This window comes from Scyliorhinus canicula, chromosome 19, assembly GCF_902713615.1.
Source record: "Scyliorhinus canicula chromosome 19, sScyCan1.1, whole genome shotgun sequence".
In the NCBI taxonomy this organism is placed as follows: Eukaryota; Metazoa; Chordata; class Chondrichthyes; order Carcharhiniformes; family Scyliorhinidae; genus Scyliorhinus; species Scyliorhinus canicula.
The window spans coordinates 21,397,778-21,417,001 of NC_052164.1; the positions used below are offsets into that span (position 1 = coordinate 21,397,778).

Sequence of the window (19,224 nt, forward strand, 5' to 3'; positions counted from 1 at the left end):
GCATTGACCCATCCATACTCGCCTCTATATTAGGGGAAAGAAGTCAAGAAATTAAATCTGTTTTTGTGCTGAAATGATGTGATCAAGTTTCTGTGGGTAGAGAGTTCACTATTCGCAAGTTGGTGACTCAATATTTTATACAAACTAGCTCATCCTAAAAAAGAAAGATAGTGAAACGTACTGCCATTAAAAAGACAGAAACGGGGTGGCATGTGGCGCAGTGGTTAGCACTGATTGCGGCGCTGAGGACCCGGGTTTGAATCCCGGCCCTGGGTCACTGTCCGTGTGGAGTTTGCACATTCTCCCCATGTCTGCGTGGGTTTCACCCCCACAACCCAAATATGTGCAGGTTAGGTGGATTGGCAGAGTTTCACCTGGAATCTATGGTGTTATTGAAACCTACTAATTATACAATAGCTGTGTAATGTAATTTCAATCAAACTGTTGCTTCCATGTAAAATTCGCATTATTTTACAACATTGTAGTGATGAGTTACTCTACTATGTGGATTTTTCTGAAAGCATGGGTTATTTTACATCACCAGTCTGCATCGAATAATTGTGCAAAGTTAGGTGGACAAACACTTATACTTACAAGGAACAGCGACGTTGTAGCGGTTTGGATTGTCTGCTATTATTCTTTGCCTCATCTCATTAACCTTTGCTCCTATAGAACCTGTAAATATGCACAAAAGGTAGGAGATAAAAGATGATGGCTCCAATTAGGTCTGATCACCACACTGCTATGTGCTGTTAATATAACCTTAGATTTTGATTCGTACTTCAGAGGCCTGATTTTGCCCAGTTTAACCTATTAAAAAGCCTTTACTAGTGCAACGCCAAGCTGTAGTATCAATGTTCCTGTTTCCTTCCTGCTCGTAGCGCTCTACATCTCTGCCACCCCCCTAATTATAACCCTAATTCTGAAGATATTAATGGAACTGTTTACATGGAACTTACCAACGAGGACCACCAGTCTGTGCACATCATTAGGGCGACGGCGGTAGGTAACCACTTCCTCATAGGTTAGATATTCCACGTCCTTCTGCTCAGTCTGTTTCTCCTCTTTTTCATTTACTTGTCGGTCTTTCCTACTGAGCCGAAAGCTTCTGCGTAAACCCGCTGAAACACAACATCAAGGACGACTTAGAAAGGAGCAATAATACAGAACAGCTCCGTATGTCCAACTTTACTGGTACACATAGTACTTCATACTGTGGTGCATCGAATTATGCAAGCACAATGTAAAATACGATGGAAGATTTATTTTAAAATGAGTAAATGGTGTGATCCATAAAGCGGAGAGAATCCATTTAGCCCATGTCACAATGCCGCCACAGAATCATATGGAGTTTTCATATTGTTCCCATTGCTGATTTCAAATCTCTCCCGGGCCTTGCCCCTCTCTACCTTTGTGATCTCCAACCATAAAAACCCCATAACCCTCTGTAATATCTGCATTCCTCTGATTTTGGGCTCTGGTGCATGCCAGATTTTAGTTGCTCCATCAATGGTGCCCGCACCAGATAAGGTTCTAAACTGAGGAATTCTCTCTTCTACGACTCTGCCTCTCAAACTTTCTTTCCTCATTTAAGGTGCTCCTTAATGACAAAGCTTTTGGACATCAGCTGTAATATCTCCTTAAATGATTCAGTGTCAAATTTTGCTTTACGATGTTTATGGGAAATGCCTTGGGACATTTCATTACGTTAAAGATGCTGGGTACGATCTACCCCGCGTTACCGCCTGAAGGCCAGCGTGATGTGGCACATTGTGGCCGGTAGGTGCCGGGAGATCCCTCTTCCGGGATCTACCTGGCTCACCACGCCTCGCAAGAACTATTGCCACCTCGCGAGACGTCGCGGTGTGAATTCCGCCAATTTGTGGGCGGATCACGTTTTGGCAAATCTACTTGTTATAGTGAGACAGCTAGTCTCTCCCCAAGGTGTGAGATCAAACCCCCTCACCTTGGCGATTTTGGTGAACACCCTTCATTGCTGGTCACAACAAATGGGGACCAGACGGAACGGAACTTGTGGGGGTCTCTCAGGGGATCGGAGGCCCCCAGGTGCTTGCCCTCTGGGCAGGGTGGCACCCTGGCACTGCTGGTGCTACCCAGACACCTTGGTATGCCAATCTGACAATTTTCCCATGGCAGGTATGGGCTTGGGAGTGCCCTGTGTGTGTGCGGTGGGGTACGGGGGGATCTGAGGGCCCCCTTATAGGTGATTTGGGACTTTGGTGGGTCGGGAGTTGTGCCAGGGGTCGAGAGATCAAAACTTGGAGTAAGTGCAGCCTCATTGGGGAGTTCCCTGCTGAAGCCCCGTATGTACCTGAATGGGTGTTCAATAGAGTGGTGTTTCTTGGCGTTCCGAGCACGAGGAAACATCTGGCTAAATGTGCTCATTATGGGACTCTGCTCTCATTCTGGTAGATCGCTCCAATTATGTAAATATAAGTGTTGTTGATAACTAATTATCAACTTATTAAAACTTACATCAGCAATCCTCAGCTTTTCTTTTTATCGTTGACTCCAGTAATTTGACCGTAGCTGATGTAAGGCGAAAGAGTGTGTAGTTACTTGGGTTGTTTTATCATAGAATCATAGAATGTACAGTGCAGAAGGAGACCATTCGGCCCATCGAGTCTGCACCGGCCTTTGGAAAGACCACCCTACTTAGCCCACACCTCCACTCTATCCCTGTAACCCAGTAATCCCATCCAACCTTTTTGGACACTAAGGGCAATTGATCATGGCCAATCCACTTAACCTGCACATCCTTGGACTGTGGGAGGAAACCGGAGCACCCAGATGAAACCCACACAGACACAGGGAGAACGTGCAGGCTCCGCACAGAAAATGACCGAAGCCGGAATCAAACCTGGGACCCTGAAGCTGTGAAGCAACAGTGCTAACCACTGTGCTACCCTGCCGCCCTTCATTGAAAAAAGGCCGCACATTGGCTTGATTTTACTGGCTGGCACCTCTCCCACATTCGTCGACTCCCATTATGATGTATTTTTTGGAACATCTTATTATTTTCTTGGTTTTGCTCTGAAAGGGCTGAACGTGGTCAATGTTCAATTACTTCGCTCAAAAATATTTTGCAATCTCTTTTTTTTGAATAGTCAAATTTCATCTGTTGAGTCCTTCAGCACCCCCACATTTTCCTCCAGCATGTCTTGCCTTGCAATGATTTTCACAGAATTTGATTTGCATTGATGCTGCCCAGTTTTAAATACCTCTTTAACATTCAGAGAAGCCAATTATTGTTTTTCCAATTAAGGGGCAATTTAGTGCGATCAATTCACCTACCCTGCACATCTTTGGGTTTGTGGGGGTGAGACCCACGCAGACATGGGGAGAATGTGCAAACTCCATACGGACAGTGAACCGGGGCCGGAATCAAACCCGGGGGGCAGCAGTGCCTACCACCATGCCACCCTTGTAAATACTGGCTTGAATCTCCATAGTTCCTTCACTGTCCCTTTTCAATTAGTATAATTGCTAAATTAGTCTAATTGACATGGTATATTCAGGTGCCTTAATTTGATTGGAAACAGTAAGGGCCTCTGTATTCCTCCAATTACATTCCTCAGCTTTCTGAAATCCCATAGACTTCCCCGCTCCCCATATCCACATGAATCTGTTACATCGCAAATATGAATGGAAGGCGAGCTGGAAGAAATACTGTGATAAAATACTGACAATTAAACACAAGACAGAAAGTGACAGCAGCAAGAATGATTTACACCACACATTTGCTTGGATATTTTATTGCCATCTGCACAGAATGATCAAGGCATTTCTGCTTTAAGGCTCCCGAGACAGTGAGACAAATACATCTCAATAAAATGTGGAAGCCACCCAAGATTTGAAGGATGGTGCTAAGTTGTAATAGAAGCAGAATCATTTGTCTCTGTGTTATTTGAATGGGTGAGAGAGAAAATAGTAATCAGCACTAGTGATTAGAAAACTTCTTTTCATTGTTGTTTTTTCACACTTTGAAAATGGGCAAGTATGCTCCTGAGAGGCCACAGAGGGGGTATGTGTATGTGATGAAGAGCAACTTAAACTATTATCAAGACAAACTATAACTGGTTAGATATAATAAACTGTACCAGATATCTAATGAAATTCATAGCAATTGATGAACAAATAGGTGTTATGATTTGGAAATGTATGGGAATAAGTCAGAAGTTGTTCAAATTTAAATTAAAACTTCCAAATGTACCAAGAAAAGTACAGCACAGGAACAGGCCCTTCGGCCCTCCAAGCCTGCGCCGACCATACTGCCCATCTAACCGAAAACCTTCTACACTTCCAGGATCCATATCTCTCTATTCCCTACCTATTCATGAATTTGTCAAGACGCCCCTTAAACGTCAGTATCATATCTGCTTCCACTACCTCCACCGGCAGCGAGTTCCAGGCACCAACTACCCACTGTGTAAAAACACTTCCCTCTCACATCTCCTCTAAACTTTGCCCCTCGCACCTTAAACATATGTCCCCAAGGAATTTAGTCTCCCACCCTGGGAAAAAGCTTTTGACGAGACACCCTGTCCATGCCCTTCATAATTTTGTTGAGTTCGAGCAGGCCGCCCCTCATCGTTCCAGTGAGAACAAACCGAGTTTATCCAATTTCTGCTCATAGCTAATGCCCTCCATACCAGGCAACATCCTAGTAAACCTCTTCTGCACTCTATCCAAAGCTTCCACATCCTTCTGAAAGTTTGGAGTATGAGTTTGTTTTTCAGTTGGACTCAACATTTCTCGATAAGGAATTTGGTCCAATATTTTCCATATTATTTTGTAGTTCGGTTCTCATACTTGATTTAAAAATTCCTTTAATTTGGATAATACTGAGTTATCAAGCAAACTACAGCCATGCCGAATTCCTTAAAACTGATAGGTTTAAATCAACAGCAAGCCTGTTACTGCTCATTAAACAGACATATTAACCGTTAGTGCGCCATGATTGGTGTGTGGGCCTTTCCCTAGCAATATGGGGCCGCATGGTAGCACAGTGGTTAGCACAGTTGCTTCACAGCTCCAGGGTCCCAGGTTCGATTCCCGGCTTGGGTCACTGTCTGTGCGGAGTCTGCACATTCTCCCCGTGTCTGCGTGAGATGCTTCCGGGTGCTCCGGTTTCCTCCCACAGTCCAAAGATGTGCAGGTTCGGTGGATTGGCCATGTTAAATTGCCCCTTAGTGTCCAAAAACAGTTGGGCGGGGTTACTGGGTTATGGGGATCGGGTGGAGGCGTGGGCTTAATTAGGGTGCCCTTTTCAAGAGCTGGTGCAGACCCGATGGGCCAAATGGTCTCCTTCTGCACTGTAAATTCTATGATTCTATGAATATATCAGTTTCACTTTCCTGTATCATGTTAAGAAATCTTCAAAATGAAGACCATTGACAAATGTATTACAAAAAAAGTGGTATTCTAAAGTAACCGTATTTTCGGTGTCAGTTTCTCAGGAGCGTGAAACCCAAATAGCCACAAACTCCAGTCTGATCTTCAGCAATATAATGCTCAGTAATATAATGCTAAAAAGTGCTCCAGTGCTCAGTGATGTGAATATTTAATTTCCAATTATAGTCACTTAAAAGCTTCAGGAAATTTGAATCTGTGTGATCAGATAACCTCAGCCATGATAACCTACCTAGTGGCATGTGGCCATTCAAATCCAAGTTTTCAAATTGAGCCGAAACCATTTATTGCTAATCCATAATTATATACAAACCAAAGGTACTGCCGTACGCAGGGGGGGGGGGGGGGGGGGGGGTGCTGTCTCATTTATCGACTCCACCCACATGACCTACTATCAAGTTATCAAGTGACTCTCTACCTCAATACCGTGGATGGTATTGTTCTCCAGTCCCACATTAATCCCTGCTCTGCTGAACACCTTTGAACAACAATGGCAGTTATGTCTTAAAGGCATATACAGCAGGCATCATTCTCCAGGCTGGCACATAAAGCTGTTCTGTGAAGGCAGTGGAAAGCCACTGACACCTGTAGAATTTTGCCCTTGCAAGTCTTTAGAGAGACAGGTTTGAATGAGAGAAAATAAGCGGGGGCGGGGGGGCGGGGGAGGGGGGGGGGGGGGGGGGGGCGGGGGGGGGGGGGGGGGAAGAAATCTTACAACAGTATTGATATCAGATTATGCAGGCACTGGTTTAGACAAAGGTAAATGAGAGCCGAAGAAAATGTTTGTCCACAGCACTGAATAAAATATATAATAGCAAACTAATATAAACTAAGCAAATATATAAGCAAGGGGCTGGTTTAGCACAGGGCTAAATCGCTGTCTTTGAAAGCAGACCAAGGCAGGCCAGCAGCGCGGGTTCAATTCCTGTGCCAGCCTCCCCGAACAGGCGCTGGAATGTGGTGACCAGGGGCTTTTCACAGGAACTTCATTTGAAGCCTACTTGTGACAAGAAGCCATTTTCATTTCATTTCATTTTTCACTCAGAATCGCACTTAAATGATAAAATTCTAGTGAAATTATATTTTTGAATGGGGTTTTGAATTGGGTCAAATGCCTGGAAAAGCAAGTGTAACCAAGACCACTGTTTTATGATATTTGAAGAAATCAAATTCTGTTTCCATTTGTTGGGATTCTGGAGTTTTTCTTAAATTTTAGGGTAATCACATTCAAACTTCCATTAACTTGTCATTGGATTATTTTTTTAAATCATTGTATATCATTGCAGAAGGATCAAATCCCACTTTTGCTTCTGGTATTTTGGAATTAAATCTGATGGTCTTCCTATGAAAGTCATAATTCAGTGGTCTTGATTTTAATGTTAAAAGATGCATGAGATGGTTTAGCGGAATCTAGATTCTCACCTATGTACAGCCCATTCAAATACCCATCACATTCACAGTCCTCTGAAGAGGCAGGGAAGCAGTAAATAGAAAGAGAACAAATGATAAAGGTCAGAAAGCAGAAAGGTTTGTTCATGAAAATCTATCAGTGTTTGACAACAGTAAGTCAATAGCAATTACACATCAGTCATATACAAGGTGTGAAAAATAGGAAAAACATTTCAGGGTGAATAAGTCACAACTTGTATTTCTTAGAGTTATTCAACCTTGAACAGAACAGTAAATCTTTGAGTAATTTTAGTCTGTCTCATGATTGTACAGTTAGAGTAATGACAGGGATGGACTGAGGTGACTGAACCTGGTTACTCTTTTCATTGTCTACTTTATCGCTGGACAGTTAATAAGTTATCAAGTTAATTTTGGCATTTCCCACCTGCTTAAATCGTTAATGATTCTCGATACAGTTCAATTTTTGAAAACTGTTCTCTGTGAGATTCATTTATCACAATTCCAAGATGTATGAAAATTCTAGGGCAGCACGGTGGCCTAGTGGTTCGCACAGCTGCCTCACGGCGCTGAGGTCTCAGGTTCGATCCTGGCTCTGGGTCACTGTCCGTGTGGAGTTTGTACATTCTCCCTGTGTCTGCATAGGCTTTGCTCCCACAACCCAAAAATGTGCAGAATAGGTGGATTGGCCACACTGAATTGCCCCTTAATTGGAAAAAAATAATTGGGTAATCTAAATTTATATTAAAAAAATATTAAAATAAAAAATGTATGAAAATTCTCTTTTTAACCATAATTTAGTAAGGACATGAGCAGGATTTACATCTCTTAATTAATAAACAGCATCACTCTTTGTCTTACACGCTCTTTGTCTTCGATGATGCAAGACATGAATGTTCTTTTATGCCACTCAGCAAGCTGCTTTGTACAGGAGTGCAGTGGTTGAGAGGGTGGGGGAAGCAGATGTAACAGCAGCATTCAACAGAGAACTGGATGAATACTTGAAGAAAAAAAATGTTACAACCTATGGGGAACAGCAGAGGTAGCTGAAAACATTGGATGGTTCTGCCAAAGACCTAGCACGGACACATAGGTCAGAATTTGACTGGCCAACAGCTCTCCATGGTGGGAGGTCCGTCCAATGACAGATGGGCGTCTCACCTGCTGCTAACCAACACTTGGTGAGTGGAATGGCAGCAAACCTGTCAATCGGCGGGGATGTGTTCCCCGCTGACTCTCAGGCTGGCGGGCGTTGACAGCTTATCATGCTAAAAATTCCGTCCGTAGCCACCTTCATTTTATCATCCTATCATTCCATGAACCTCTAACCAGAACTATTATGAACGTTGTTGTGGTTGAACTCTATCCAGGACTTTAAATGGTGTCACCGTAGCATAGTGGTTAGCACTGTTGCTGCACAGCGCTAGGGACCTGGGTTCGATTCCCAGCTTGGGTCACTGTCTGTGCGGAGTGTGCACGTTCTCCCAGTGTCTACGTGGGTTTCCTCCGGGTGCTCCGGTTTCCTCCCACAAGTCCTGAAAGACATGCTTGTTAGGTGAATTGGACATTCTGAATTCTCCCTCGGTGTACGCGAACAGGTGCCGGAATGTGGCGACAAGAGGATTTTCACTGTAACCTCATTGTAGTGTTAGTGTAAGCCTACTTGTGACACTAATGTGACACTATTGACCATTATTATTAAATGGGAGGTTGCAAAAATGAGAGAAGAGCAAGACTGCAACACCAAGTGACTGGGTTGGAGAGAAGAGTGACAAGGACCACATGGAGATGGTGAGGAAAGAATCAACAACAATAAAGGGCACTTCAGTAAAGAATAAATCTAAAATAAAGAGAAAGGAAAACTATATCAATAAGAAGGGATGGAAAGTAATGTAAATTTAAAAATGCTGTATATATAAACAATATGTTTTGCATGTGCTGTGCATAATTGATAGCCTGCTCATTCCTATCATTGATCTTTGTATTAAAGTATCTCAACTGTTTAATGGTTGCCATTTGTGGCATACTCCCGTTTGAGCATTAAAGCAAGTAATACTAGGAAAATGCAATCTCATCATGATTTGGGAACATTTATGTATTAATGCCAAAAACAAAGTTTTCAGTAGGATCTATAACAAAATAAGGGGACTCAAGCAGATTAAAGCAGCCAGCTCGCTACTTCTGCATGAATCAACTATCTCCATTGCGATAAAAAGCTTGGAGGCGGCTCCACTGTACAGAACGTGATTCAAAAGTCCAGTCTCATTAACAATTTTTGCACATTGATTCACAAGCCAAAAATTGTTAATGAGACTGGACTTTTGTCCTGTTTTGCAAATGGCAAAATGCCATTGCTTCTGAGAGAATAATGCAGCTCAATAATATCAAAGGCAGCTATTGTGCTTCTTATAATACATCTTCTTTAGACTGGCTCAAAACTAAGGACGAAATAATAACCGTCTGTGGAATGGATTTTAAAATAGCCTAGGTGAAAGAATTCAGTTCTGACCTGTCAGCAACAATCTGATTACTTTCTCAACAACAGACATTTGTTAGGAGACCTTTAAAATGCTACATTTAAGCAGTTTTATGTAACACATGTACATTTCGCACTTCCATATGGACGGAAAGTGAAGCAGTGTTTCTACGTTACTCAATATTTAATACAATTCTGTTTTAACACACAATTCAAATTAAAATATTACATTTCATGCCTTAATTTTTGTGGCTTAATCTATCTGTAATCTTCCTGAGCTACTTAGAAATTTAAAATGTTGATATATGAAGATGTCCAAATATTAACAGTGCTGAAGACGTACAACCATTACTGTTGCTTTGTATGAATTTGCAGGTGATTTAGAAGACAATATAGTGCCCACCTTTCTCACAGCTTCGGTCATCTGAGGATGCATTAATAGGAAAAGAAGAAAATAATAATCATCTTTATTAGTGTCACAGGTAGGCTAACACTGTAATGAAATTACTGTGAAAATATAGTCGTCACACTGAGGGAGAATTCAGAATGTCCAATTTACCTCACAAGTACGTCTTTTGAGACGTGTGGGAAGAAACCAAAGCACCCAAAAATCTTCACAGACAGTGATCCAACCCGGGTCCCTGGTGCTGTGAAGCGCTAGTGCTAACCATTGTGCTAATATTGAAGGATTTCAAATTTGCCATTAAAAGTTAATCTGATCTGTTGGCTTAGCCAGGATATAGGTGTGGTATTATCATAAATGTAAGAACTGCAAGGGTTAATGAAATGCCTAGATCAGCCACGAGAGGGTGCTGGAGTTACAAGTATATAAGACATTGATGCAAAGCCACGTGGGAGAGAGAAGTGCAGGAATTAGCTAGAGTACAGACTGAAGGAAAGATCGTGTGAGTGCGAGCAGATCATAGTTTATACTAGTGAAGAGATTAATTGTAGGTGAGTGTAGATTATATGTTAATTATCAACTGTATTATTTAGGAGTACATGTTGAATCCAAATTAGTAGTGTCAATACATTTATAGCTTTGTTCAAGCCAAAGCTGTTTTGTGGTCTTTGTGAACACTGCGCCAACCATCCTGAATTTAGCAACACAAAGAACACCACAATAGGTATCAAATCAATGTTTTTCAGGAAATCTAATTTAACTACAACTGCAATTTATTTTTGAAACAAAATGGTGAGGCTCTCTGAGATGGTGGGAATGGCAAATGGAAATCTTAAGTGCCTCCTCAAAAGCAGTATTTCCTATTTTTATGAGGTATGGCTGGAGTCCATAGAATCCAGAGAATCCTTACAGTTCCGTCTGAGGACATTTTGCCCACTGAGTCTGCACTGACCCTCCGAAAGAGCACCCTACCGAGGCCCACTCCCCATCCTATATGTGTAACCCCACTTAACCTGCACATCTTTGAACACAAAAGGGGCAATGTAGCATGGCCAGTCCACCTAACCTGCACATCACTGGACTGTGGGAACAAACCGGAACATCCGGAGGAAACCCACACGGACACGGGGCGATGCACAAACTCCACACAGACCAGGCCCACCGAAGGCTGGTCTTGAACCCAGGTCCCCAGTGCTGTGAGTTAACAGTGCTAACCACTGTGCCACCATATTGCATTTGGACTGGGGTTCATGCATGTGGGGTGCATGGAAGCAACTGAATATATAAATCATCAGCTGCCTCCACTGAAGTAGGATTTTGGTAGGCTGGGAATGTAACCGACGTGTGCAGATTGGATCAGGTAAGAGCTGGTCTGCATTTGGTGGAATTGTTCAGATAGCCAGGGTACCCCTTTGGAGAGGTCAAATATCCCTTTCAATATAGTCCTGGGACTCCTTTCGGGGAGGTAAGGCACCCATCTTGGTTGTTAAAAGCAAAAATGATTGTGTGTAAAAAATGCAGAAACTCATTGGAATTGTGAAATCTGTCAAAGAGCTGTCAATCTGTCAAAGAGCTGTCAAAGAGCTGTTAAAGACCTATCAAAACAGTTAAAGAAGTGGCAAATAATTTCTAAAATTCAATGGAACTAGTGGATGCTCAGTGAGTTGGCATGGAGGGACTAAAGGCAAAGGGTGGTGGGGGATGCATTTGTTGGCACGAATTGCACTAAGTGGACATGGGTTATAAAGAGCCATAGGGAGCATATGTAGGGGAAACAATGGGGTATAAAGGACCATTTGGTGAGTGGGTGGGTGGGCATGAAGTGGCACACATTAGCATGCATGAGGCATGGGGAGTATCTGGGCGTTGGTGAGTACTGCGTTTGGATTGAATCAATTTTTATTATTGAACTCAACAAAGTGTCAGAGCAGAGAGGAAAGGGTTCCAGCCAGACCGCTTCCTGACCCGCTAGCCTCCGCACTAATTCCAGGAGAAGCGGGTCTCTCTTATGGTCCATGGTGCCACAGTGGTTAGCACTGCTGCTTCACAGTGCCAGGGACCCATGTTCAATTCCAGCCTTGGGTGACTATCTGCATGGAGTTTGCATATTCCACCCATGTCTGTGTGGGTTTCCTCCGGCTGCTCCAGTTTCCTCCCACAGTTCAAAGATGTGCAGGTTAAGTGGGTTTTGGGGATAACATGGGGTAGTGGACCTAGGAAGGGTGCTCTTTTGTAGAGTCGGTGCAGACTCGATGGCCTGGATAGCCTCCTTCTGCACTGTAGGAAGTCTACGATTTAATAAGCCAACTGAAATCTATTATCCCTGAGCCCACTGGTTGCTCAGAGATTAAAAGGGACCGCATGGCTTTCCCATGCCCTTGGAAGGCTCTGTCGGATTTGTCAGCGGCCTCCCAGGGGACTCTGTGTCTGACTGAGGGACCAGGCAGCAGAAAGAGGAGGGGACTCTCAGAGCCGCACCTCTGCCCTTGACTCAGAACACCCTCTGCTCCCCTACGATCCCAACTCCATGATTCCCATCCTGCCTCACGCACATTTGGTTTGAGGTCTCATGATGATCTGGGACCTCTGGTGGCTGCATTGCCACCTTCCACCATCACCCTAGCTGGCACAGGCGGGTGACTAGCTGCCAGCCAATCAGAGGCAGGCAGCTTTTGCTGGTGGGACTTCCGCTAACAGAATTGCGATGAAGGCGCAACGGTGGCCACTGAAGCCCACATCGAGAGTCTTCCAGCAGAGGTGGGTCACAGCAGTTTATATTTTTAGTCCTAAATGGAGGACAACGACATCAATTATGTTTCCCAGATACCAACATACTGAGATCAACTAACTCAACACAGGCTGGGGATTAAACCTACAATATCTAAGTTGCTCACCATCTTCATTGGCAGAGTTATTGTAGGTATGATTAACCTTTATAGATGAATCTTTATATTGATCTTTAATCGCCCTTCTAGTATAGAGATGAGGAGAATATTTTTCTCACAGGGGTTTATGCGACTTTGGAACTTTCTGCCTCTGAAGGCGCTGTAAGCGGGGTCAGTGATTATTTTTAAGGTGGGTTAATAGTTTCTTGTCAGGCAAGGGAATCAAAGGAGTTATGGGGGTAGATGGGGAATGTGGAATCAACAGAAACCGATCAGCCACGGTTTTATTGAATGGTGGAGCAGGCCCAAAAGGTGAACGGCTTACTTTTGCTCCTATTTTGTATGTTTGTAAAATCAGTCCCATGTGAATCAGACTTAGATTCCCCTTTTCTATTCTCCAGACAGCAGAAACAGCAAATAACTCAACAATATATATTAACTAAGGCTGAAACTGCATCCCTGAAATAACTAGTAGCTGTTATGAATAACGGGATACATTCATCTTGAAACTAGATGAATAAGTTTGGCAAGGTATTAGAAAAATGCCTTGGTACTAAATAAGGGTTATTTGGAACTTTGCACCGTCCATTATTACCTTTAAAAACAAGCTTAAAATAATGTTTGCTGTGTCTCATATAATGTTTCACAAATGAAAATGCAGGCAATGTTTTGATTCTGCAGTTTTGCCGTCATCATCCTTCCATCATCCAACAGGCAGCCACACGTTGAGGGAAGCACGCTGAGGCAAGGAGGTCACAGGAGCAGTATCGTTGCTGCTCTGTATATGCCATTCGTGCAGAAGTCAGAAAATAGCACTAATTTCCAATCAGTATAAAGTTGAGACCCAAAGGGCTCACCCAAATGAGCCCCTTCTGCATACGTCAAATACATTGCCAGAATGCAAACGTGACCCGTTGGCTGCTTTAGCAACTGGGAATGACCTCCAGGAACCCTCAGCGTTTTGGCATTGTACAGGGTTGCTTTTTGGACTGCACTAGACCTTAGATATTGAAAGTATAGACAGCAGAAAACAAAATGAAAGTAAGTTTATTTTCTGCCTCCTTACAGGATGACCTTTTACTGCTTTTCTCTTGTTCCAAATCAGCGTTCTTCTGCCTGTAGGCCAGTCGTCTGAAAGTAAGAGAGAGGATTTTTAAAGATAAGGCATTTTATGAAGACCATCAAACTATACCAAGGAAAAAGGTAGCTATAGTACTGGGGTTTGAAAGTGCTCACATTTTTGAAGCTGTATATCTACTGTTCAGAGATTGTGGGCGCGATTCTTCGCAAAGGCGGAGAGTCGTGAAGGCTGCCACGAAACTGGCCGTGTTTCACGGCAGCCTCCGCGCCCCCTCCCGGGACCCGATTCTGCTCCCCGGTCGGGGCTAGCATCGCGGCCCCGTGAACTCCGGCATCGCGGGCTTAACAAATTTCGCTAAGCCCGCGCGCCAAAGTTAGCGACGGCTGACGCATATGATGACGTCAGCCGCGCATGCGCGGATTGGACGACTCCAACCCGCGCATGCGTCAGACCCGCGCATGCACGGTCCGTAATGCCCCTCAGCCGCCCCGCGGACTTATCCTGCGGGGCGGCGGAGGGAGAAAGAGTGCGCGGGAATCGGACCCGCTGCCCGCGATCGGTGCCCACCGATCGCGGGCCCATGCCACCCTTGGCACGGCCGTGGTGCGGCCGTGCCAATCGGTGGCATGGTTGTGCAGAACGGCACTTTGCGGCCATTTTCACGAACTGGTATAGCAGGTGAATTAAAAATCGAGAAAACGGCCGTAAAGGCCATGGAATTCGGCCCATCGGCCAGGGGAGAATCGGTGCTCGCCATAAAAAAACGGCGAGCAGTGATTCGTGTGGGGGGCGGGCGTGGGGGGGGGGGGGGGAGAATAGCGGGAGGGCGTCGGACCAGCGTCGCCGTAAATATTTGCGCCGCCCGCTATTCTCCGCCCCGTCGTGAGTGCGGAGAATCGCGCCCTGTTTGTCTAGAAAGTGTAGATATGGATACCCCACTTACTTCGTTTGGAAATGCATCATCCGATGCGTATTGAGTCATGTAGCCAAGGAGGATATGGGCCGAGTTTTCATTCCTGAGTCACGAGCCTGGGGGACCAACCGTCGGATTTCCATTCTGTGGGGCCAGGTTCTAACTGGTGTCAAGCCTGACATCCTTGCAAAGAGCTCAGGGGTGGCCACAGGGCTGCCAATTGCCAAGACTGCTGTTTAAAAGGCCCACTTGATGCTCTGGGATTTTGTCCAAATTCTAAAAGTAGGCAGTAAATAATAGCTTTCAAGCCCTCAAATCCCTCCCCATTTGCTCCATTGTTGCCAACACATGACAATTCCTGTTCCCCCATCCACTCTTCATGACCCCACATATCCTCCATGCATACTTATGTCCCTCTACCCCTGAATGGCACCCCTATCTCCCATGTTAACATAGTGCCAACTCATACCAAGCTATGACCCCTCATTCATCCCCATTGCCCTTTATAGCCCCTATCCCAGCTTAATGTTAACTCATGTCAACCTATGCCCACCACCCACTACCCATGTTAACTCACCTAGTATGGTGAGATGGAAAAAGCATTCGAAGTATCCATTATAGTCTTCAATATATTTAAAAAAACACTACATTTAAATCCCGAAAAGTACTTCGATCCCTTATAAAAAACAAACATTTGTATTCAAGGACCACTGTCTCTTATAAGCACTCGAGCTGTCAATCAAAATGTGAACTTACAGGCCCCTCAAGTTGAAGTTCTGAAGGACAGTCAAATTGGACTTTGCTTTGGGTGGAATTTTCCAGCCTTTCTTCCAAAGGCAGCCGCACATGGTGGGTTGCCTGGTTGCGGGGCAGGCTTACGGGAAACGCCGTAGGCTTCAGTGGGACTGGCAGACCCTGCCGGCAGACAATGGCGAGCCGCCTCTGCCACTGGAAAATGCTCATCAGCAGGGGTGGTGACTATCCGGGCCTCGGTTTCTCTCCCCACCGGCACGGCCAAGCCTGGTCAGCTTTCCCAGAATTTTCTGCTTTTACTTCATTACAGTTGCCTTGGATTTAGGCAGAGGAAAGCACATCCTCATCACCTTAATAATAAAACTACTGCATGTGATTCGATTTTAGTAAAAATAGGACTGGCCTTTGTTGTCCCACGGTTGAAAAGCGTGCTGGTGCTAACTCTTCAGACTCACACATAATGTAATGAAAATCACTTATTGTCACAAGTAGGCTTCAAATGAAGTTACTGTGAAAAGCCCCTAGTCGCCATATTCCGGCGTCTGTTCGGGGAGGCTGTTACGGGAATTGAACCGTGCTGCTGGCCTGCTTGCAAAGCCAGCGATTTAGCCCTGTGCTAAACACGGTCAAAGGTAATTAGCAACACTGTACCCACTATTCAACTACGTTGTTCAATATGATATCCCTGTATTTATCCGATATGTAAGTAATGAATCATAGAATCCCTACATAGAATCATGGAATTATAAAAATTACAGTGCAGAAGTAGGCCATTTGGCCCATCGAGGCTCCACCGGCCCTTGGAAAGAGCATCCTCCACCCTATCCCCGTAACCCAGTTAACCCACCGAACTTTTTTGGACACTAAAGGCAATTTAGCATGACCAATCCACCTAACCTGCACATCTTTTGGATGGTGGGAGAAAACCAGAGCACCAGGAGGAAATCCACGCAGACACGAGGAGAACGTGCAGACTCGGCACAGACAGTGACCTATGCCGGGAATCGAACCTGGGACCCTGGAGCTGTGAAACAACTATGCTAACCACTGTGCTGCCGTGCAGAAGGAGGCAATTCAGGCTATCGAATCTGCACCGACTCTCTAAAAGAGTACCCTACCTTGGACCACTTCCTTATCCTATCCTGGTAGCCCCACCCAACTACATATCTCTGGACACTAAGGGACAATTTAGCACGGCCAAGCTGGCACTTCTTTAGACAGTGGGAGGAAACCTGAGCAGCCGGAGGAAACCCACATAGACACGGGGAGGATGTGCAAACTCCACACAGTCACCAAAGGCTGGAATTGAACCCGGGTCCCTGATGCTGTGGTGCAGCACTGCTAGCCATTGTTCTACCCTACTGAACTGACCAGAAAGTGTTAGTGCTTAACTAAATACCCTTATAACAGTGTGGAAAGTTTTAATTACTGCCAAATTACCTTGCCTGGCATAATTAACAAATATAGAGTCTCATTCCTTCTGATTTCAATTATTGTTGGAGTTTAAAAAATTAAAATCATTAAATATTTTTTCTTATATTTTCTTACTGTCTCTTTTATTTCTCTCTCTTATTCCAATCTCACTTTCTTTTATTTTACTTTCTGTAACTGGACTGGGATTCTCCCCTACCCGGCGGGGCAGGGGCTCCCGGCATAGCGGAGTGGCGCCAACCACTCCTGCGTCGGGCCTCTCCAAAGGTACGGAATTCTCCTCACCTTTAGGGGCTAGGCCCGTGCCGGAGTGACTGGCGCCACGCCGACTGGCGCCAAAACCGGCGCCAACGGCCCTTGATACCCGCCACCCGGCACTGGGGCTGACCAAAAGGCCTTCGCCGGTTCGCGCATGCGCCGGTGCATCAGCGGCCGCTAACGTCACCACCGGCGCATGCGCAGTAGGGGGGGTCTCTTCCGCCTCCACCATGGTGGAGGCCCTGGCAGCGAAGGAAGAAAAAGAATGCCCCCACGGCACTGGCATTGGGGGCCCCAATCGCGGGCCAGGCCACCGTGGGGGCACCCCCCGGGGTCCGATCACCCCGTATCCCCCAGGACTCCGGGGGCCCGCTCGGCCGCCACTCCCGCCGGCACCAGAGGTGCTCCAATTCCCACCGGCGGGAGAGGCCTGTCAGCGGCGGGACTTCGGCCCCTCGCGGGCCGGAGAATCGCTGCGGGGGGCATGCCGACCGGCGCAGGAGGCCCGCTGACCGGCGGGGCGCGATTCCCGCCCCCGCCGATTCCCGGGTGGCGGAGAACTCCGGCCACGGCAGGGGCGGGATTTACGCTGGCCCCGGGCGATTCCCCGACCCTGCAGGGGATTGGAGAATTCCGCCCCTGATTTGATGTGGAATACAATATTCTAACCTACACTTCCTGGTTTACACTGTGCTGCTAATGATTCTTTATATGGTTGTTAAGACGATACACAATTGCTTGTCCTTTTCGCACAGTTCAGAGATTCCCTCCACAGCGTGTTGTGATTTTTTAGTGCATAACTGATAGAAAATGACTATTCTAGTCAGATATAAGAAGTTTAAATGAGAACTCATTAAAAATAATTAACCATAATCATATTAACCATGAGAATCAGGGAAGCCAAATAGCTGGGAGCAAGTTGCTTGAGACTTGCTTAAGATTGTAAGAACAGTGACATAAACTAGCTAAAAGGCCCCATTGTTATACAGTAAAGAACTGATAGTTCCGTCTCTATAGTAACAGCCAGACTAGGGCTGATAATTTCATAGCGAAAACTGTGTTTCTCCAATAATGTCTAGATGCAGGTGTGGATGAGTTGGAAAATTGGCAGGCGATGGAACGAGAAATTGGCACCAATATATTTCATATATCTCTTAAAGTGATGGACAGACACTTTGGCCGAATTCAGTGAATTATAAATCAGTTAAAGCCAATCAGAGGTGTAAAGAAGACGAGACCTTAAGATAATAATCTCCTTAACAATCACTTGTTGCGATGGAAAAATTCATTCCGGAATCAATCTACCTTTTTCTAAAACCTATTTCCTTGCTGCTTTTGCTAAATAGCCATCTTGATTTGTTTAAATCACTCAGTCATTTTATACTGTGTATTATGATTTCAAGAATTACCACGATCTGTATTTTAAAACTCAACCACTGTATTCACTAAAAACAATCAATCTGACTAGCTCGCTAAAGGGCTAGTCAAAACTTCCTAAATGTTGTATTGAAAATAAAGTTACCAGTAGGCACTGCAGCTGACTAATAGAGTTCCAGTGGAATTTTCCAAAAATCCCATAAAACACAATGGACAAGAGCAAGTGGAACAAAGGGAAAAATCTGGCTCCCATGTTTTCTCATTGGCAAACTCCATGTAATAATGTAATGCCAGAAAGTATGGGAACAAAGGAGCAGTAAGAAATATCATTAACTTTGCTTATAACATTAAAGCATAAAGGATTGTGCAGTATTTGAAAAATGAAATGAAAAATTAAATTTGCTTATTGTCACGAATAGGCTTCAATGAAGTTACTGTGAAAAGCCCCTAGTCACCACGTTCCGGCGCCTGTCCGGGGAGGCTGGTACGGGAATTGAACCGTGCTGCTGGCCTTCCTTGGTCTGCTTTAAAAGCCAGCGATTTAGCCCAGTGTGCTAAATTTCCAAATAATCCAACTATAATGTCATCTTGCAATGAAACCAGAGTGAAATAATTCACATCTAAGATTTGCAATTGTCTGAGAGGTACCAATTTTAGTCACAAATTTACCATGTCAACATTTTACAGGCCAATCATTTCTCATTATTATTCAGTGGATGAAGTAGACTGAAGCTACCTGGAGCATGTCCAACTTTATGGCATGGTAGCACAATGTTTAGCACTGTGCTTCACAGCGCCAGGGACCAG

At 44.8% G+C, this 19,224-nt stretch overlaps 1 protein-coding gene across 6 annotated transcripts in view; it reads right to left on the bottom strand.

The window, feature by feature from the left end:
• The window catches only part of mpp3a (membrane protein, palmitoylated 3a (MAGUK p55 subfamily member 3)), a 124,603-nt gene that overhangs the window by 11,230 nt on the left and 94,149 nt on the right, over nt 1-19,224 (bottom strand). For 4 of the 6 annotated variants that reach the window (XM_038778651.1, XM_038778655.1, XM_038778650.1 and 1 more), the window contains 5 exons: nt 13,671-13,735; nt 9,720-9,740; nt 6,856-6,897; nt 960-1,121; nt 595-675 (listed from right to left, as the gene is read on the bottom strand). In XM_038778651.1, coding sequence (XP_038634579.1) covers nt 595-675; nt 960-1,121; nt 6,856-6,897; nt 9,720-9,740; nt 13,671-13,735 — 371 coding nt within the window. The remainder of the gene's footprint in view (nt 1-594; nt 676-959; nt 1,122-6,855; nt 6,898-9,719; nt 9,741-13,670; nt 13,736-19,224) is intronic. The other 2 variants (XM_038778653.1, XM_038778654.1) reach the window with 1 other exon arrangement.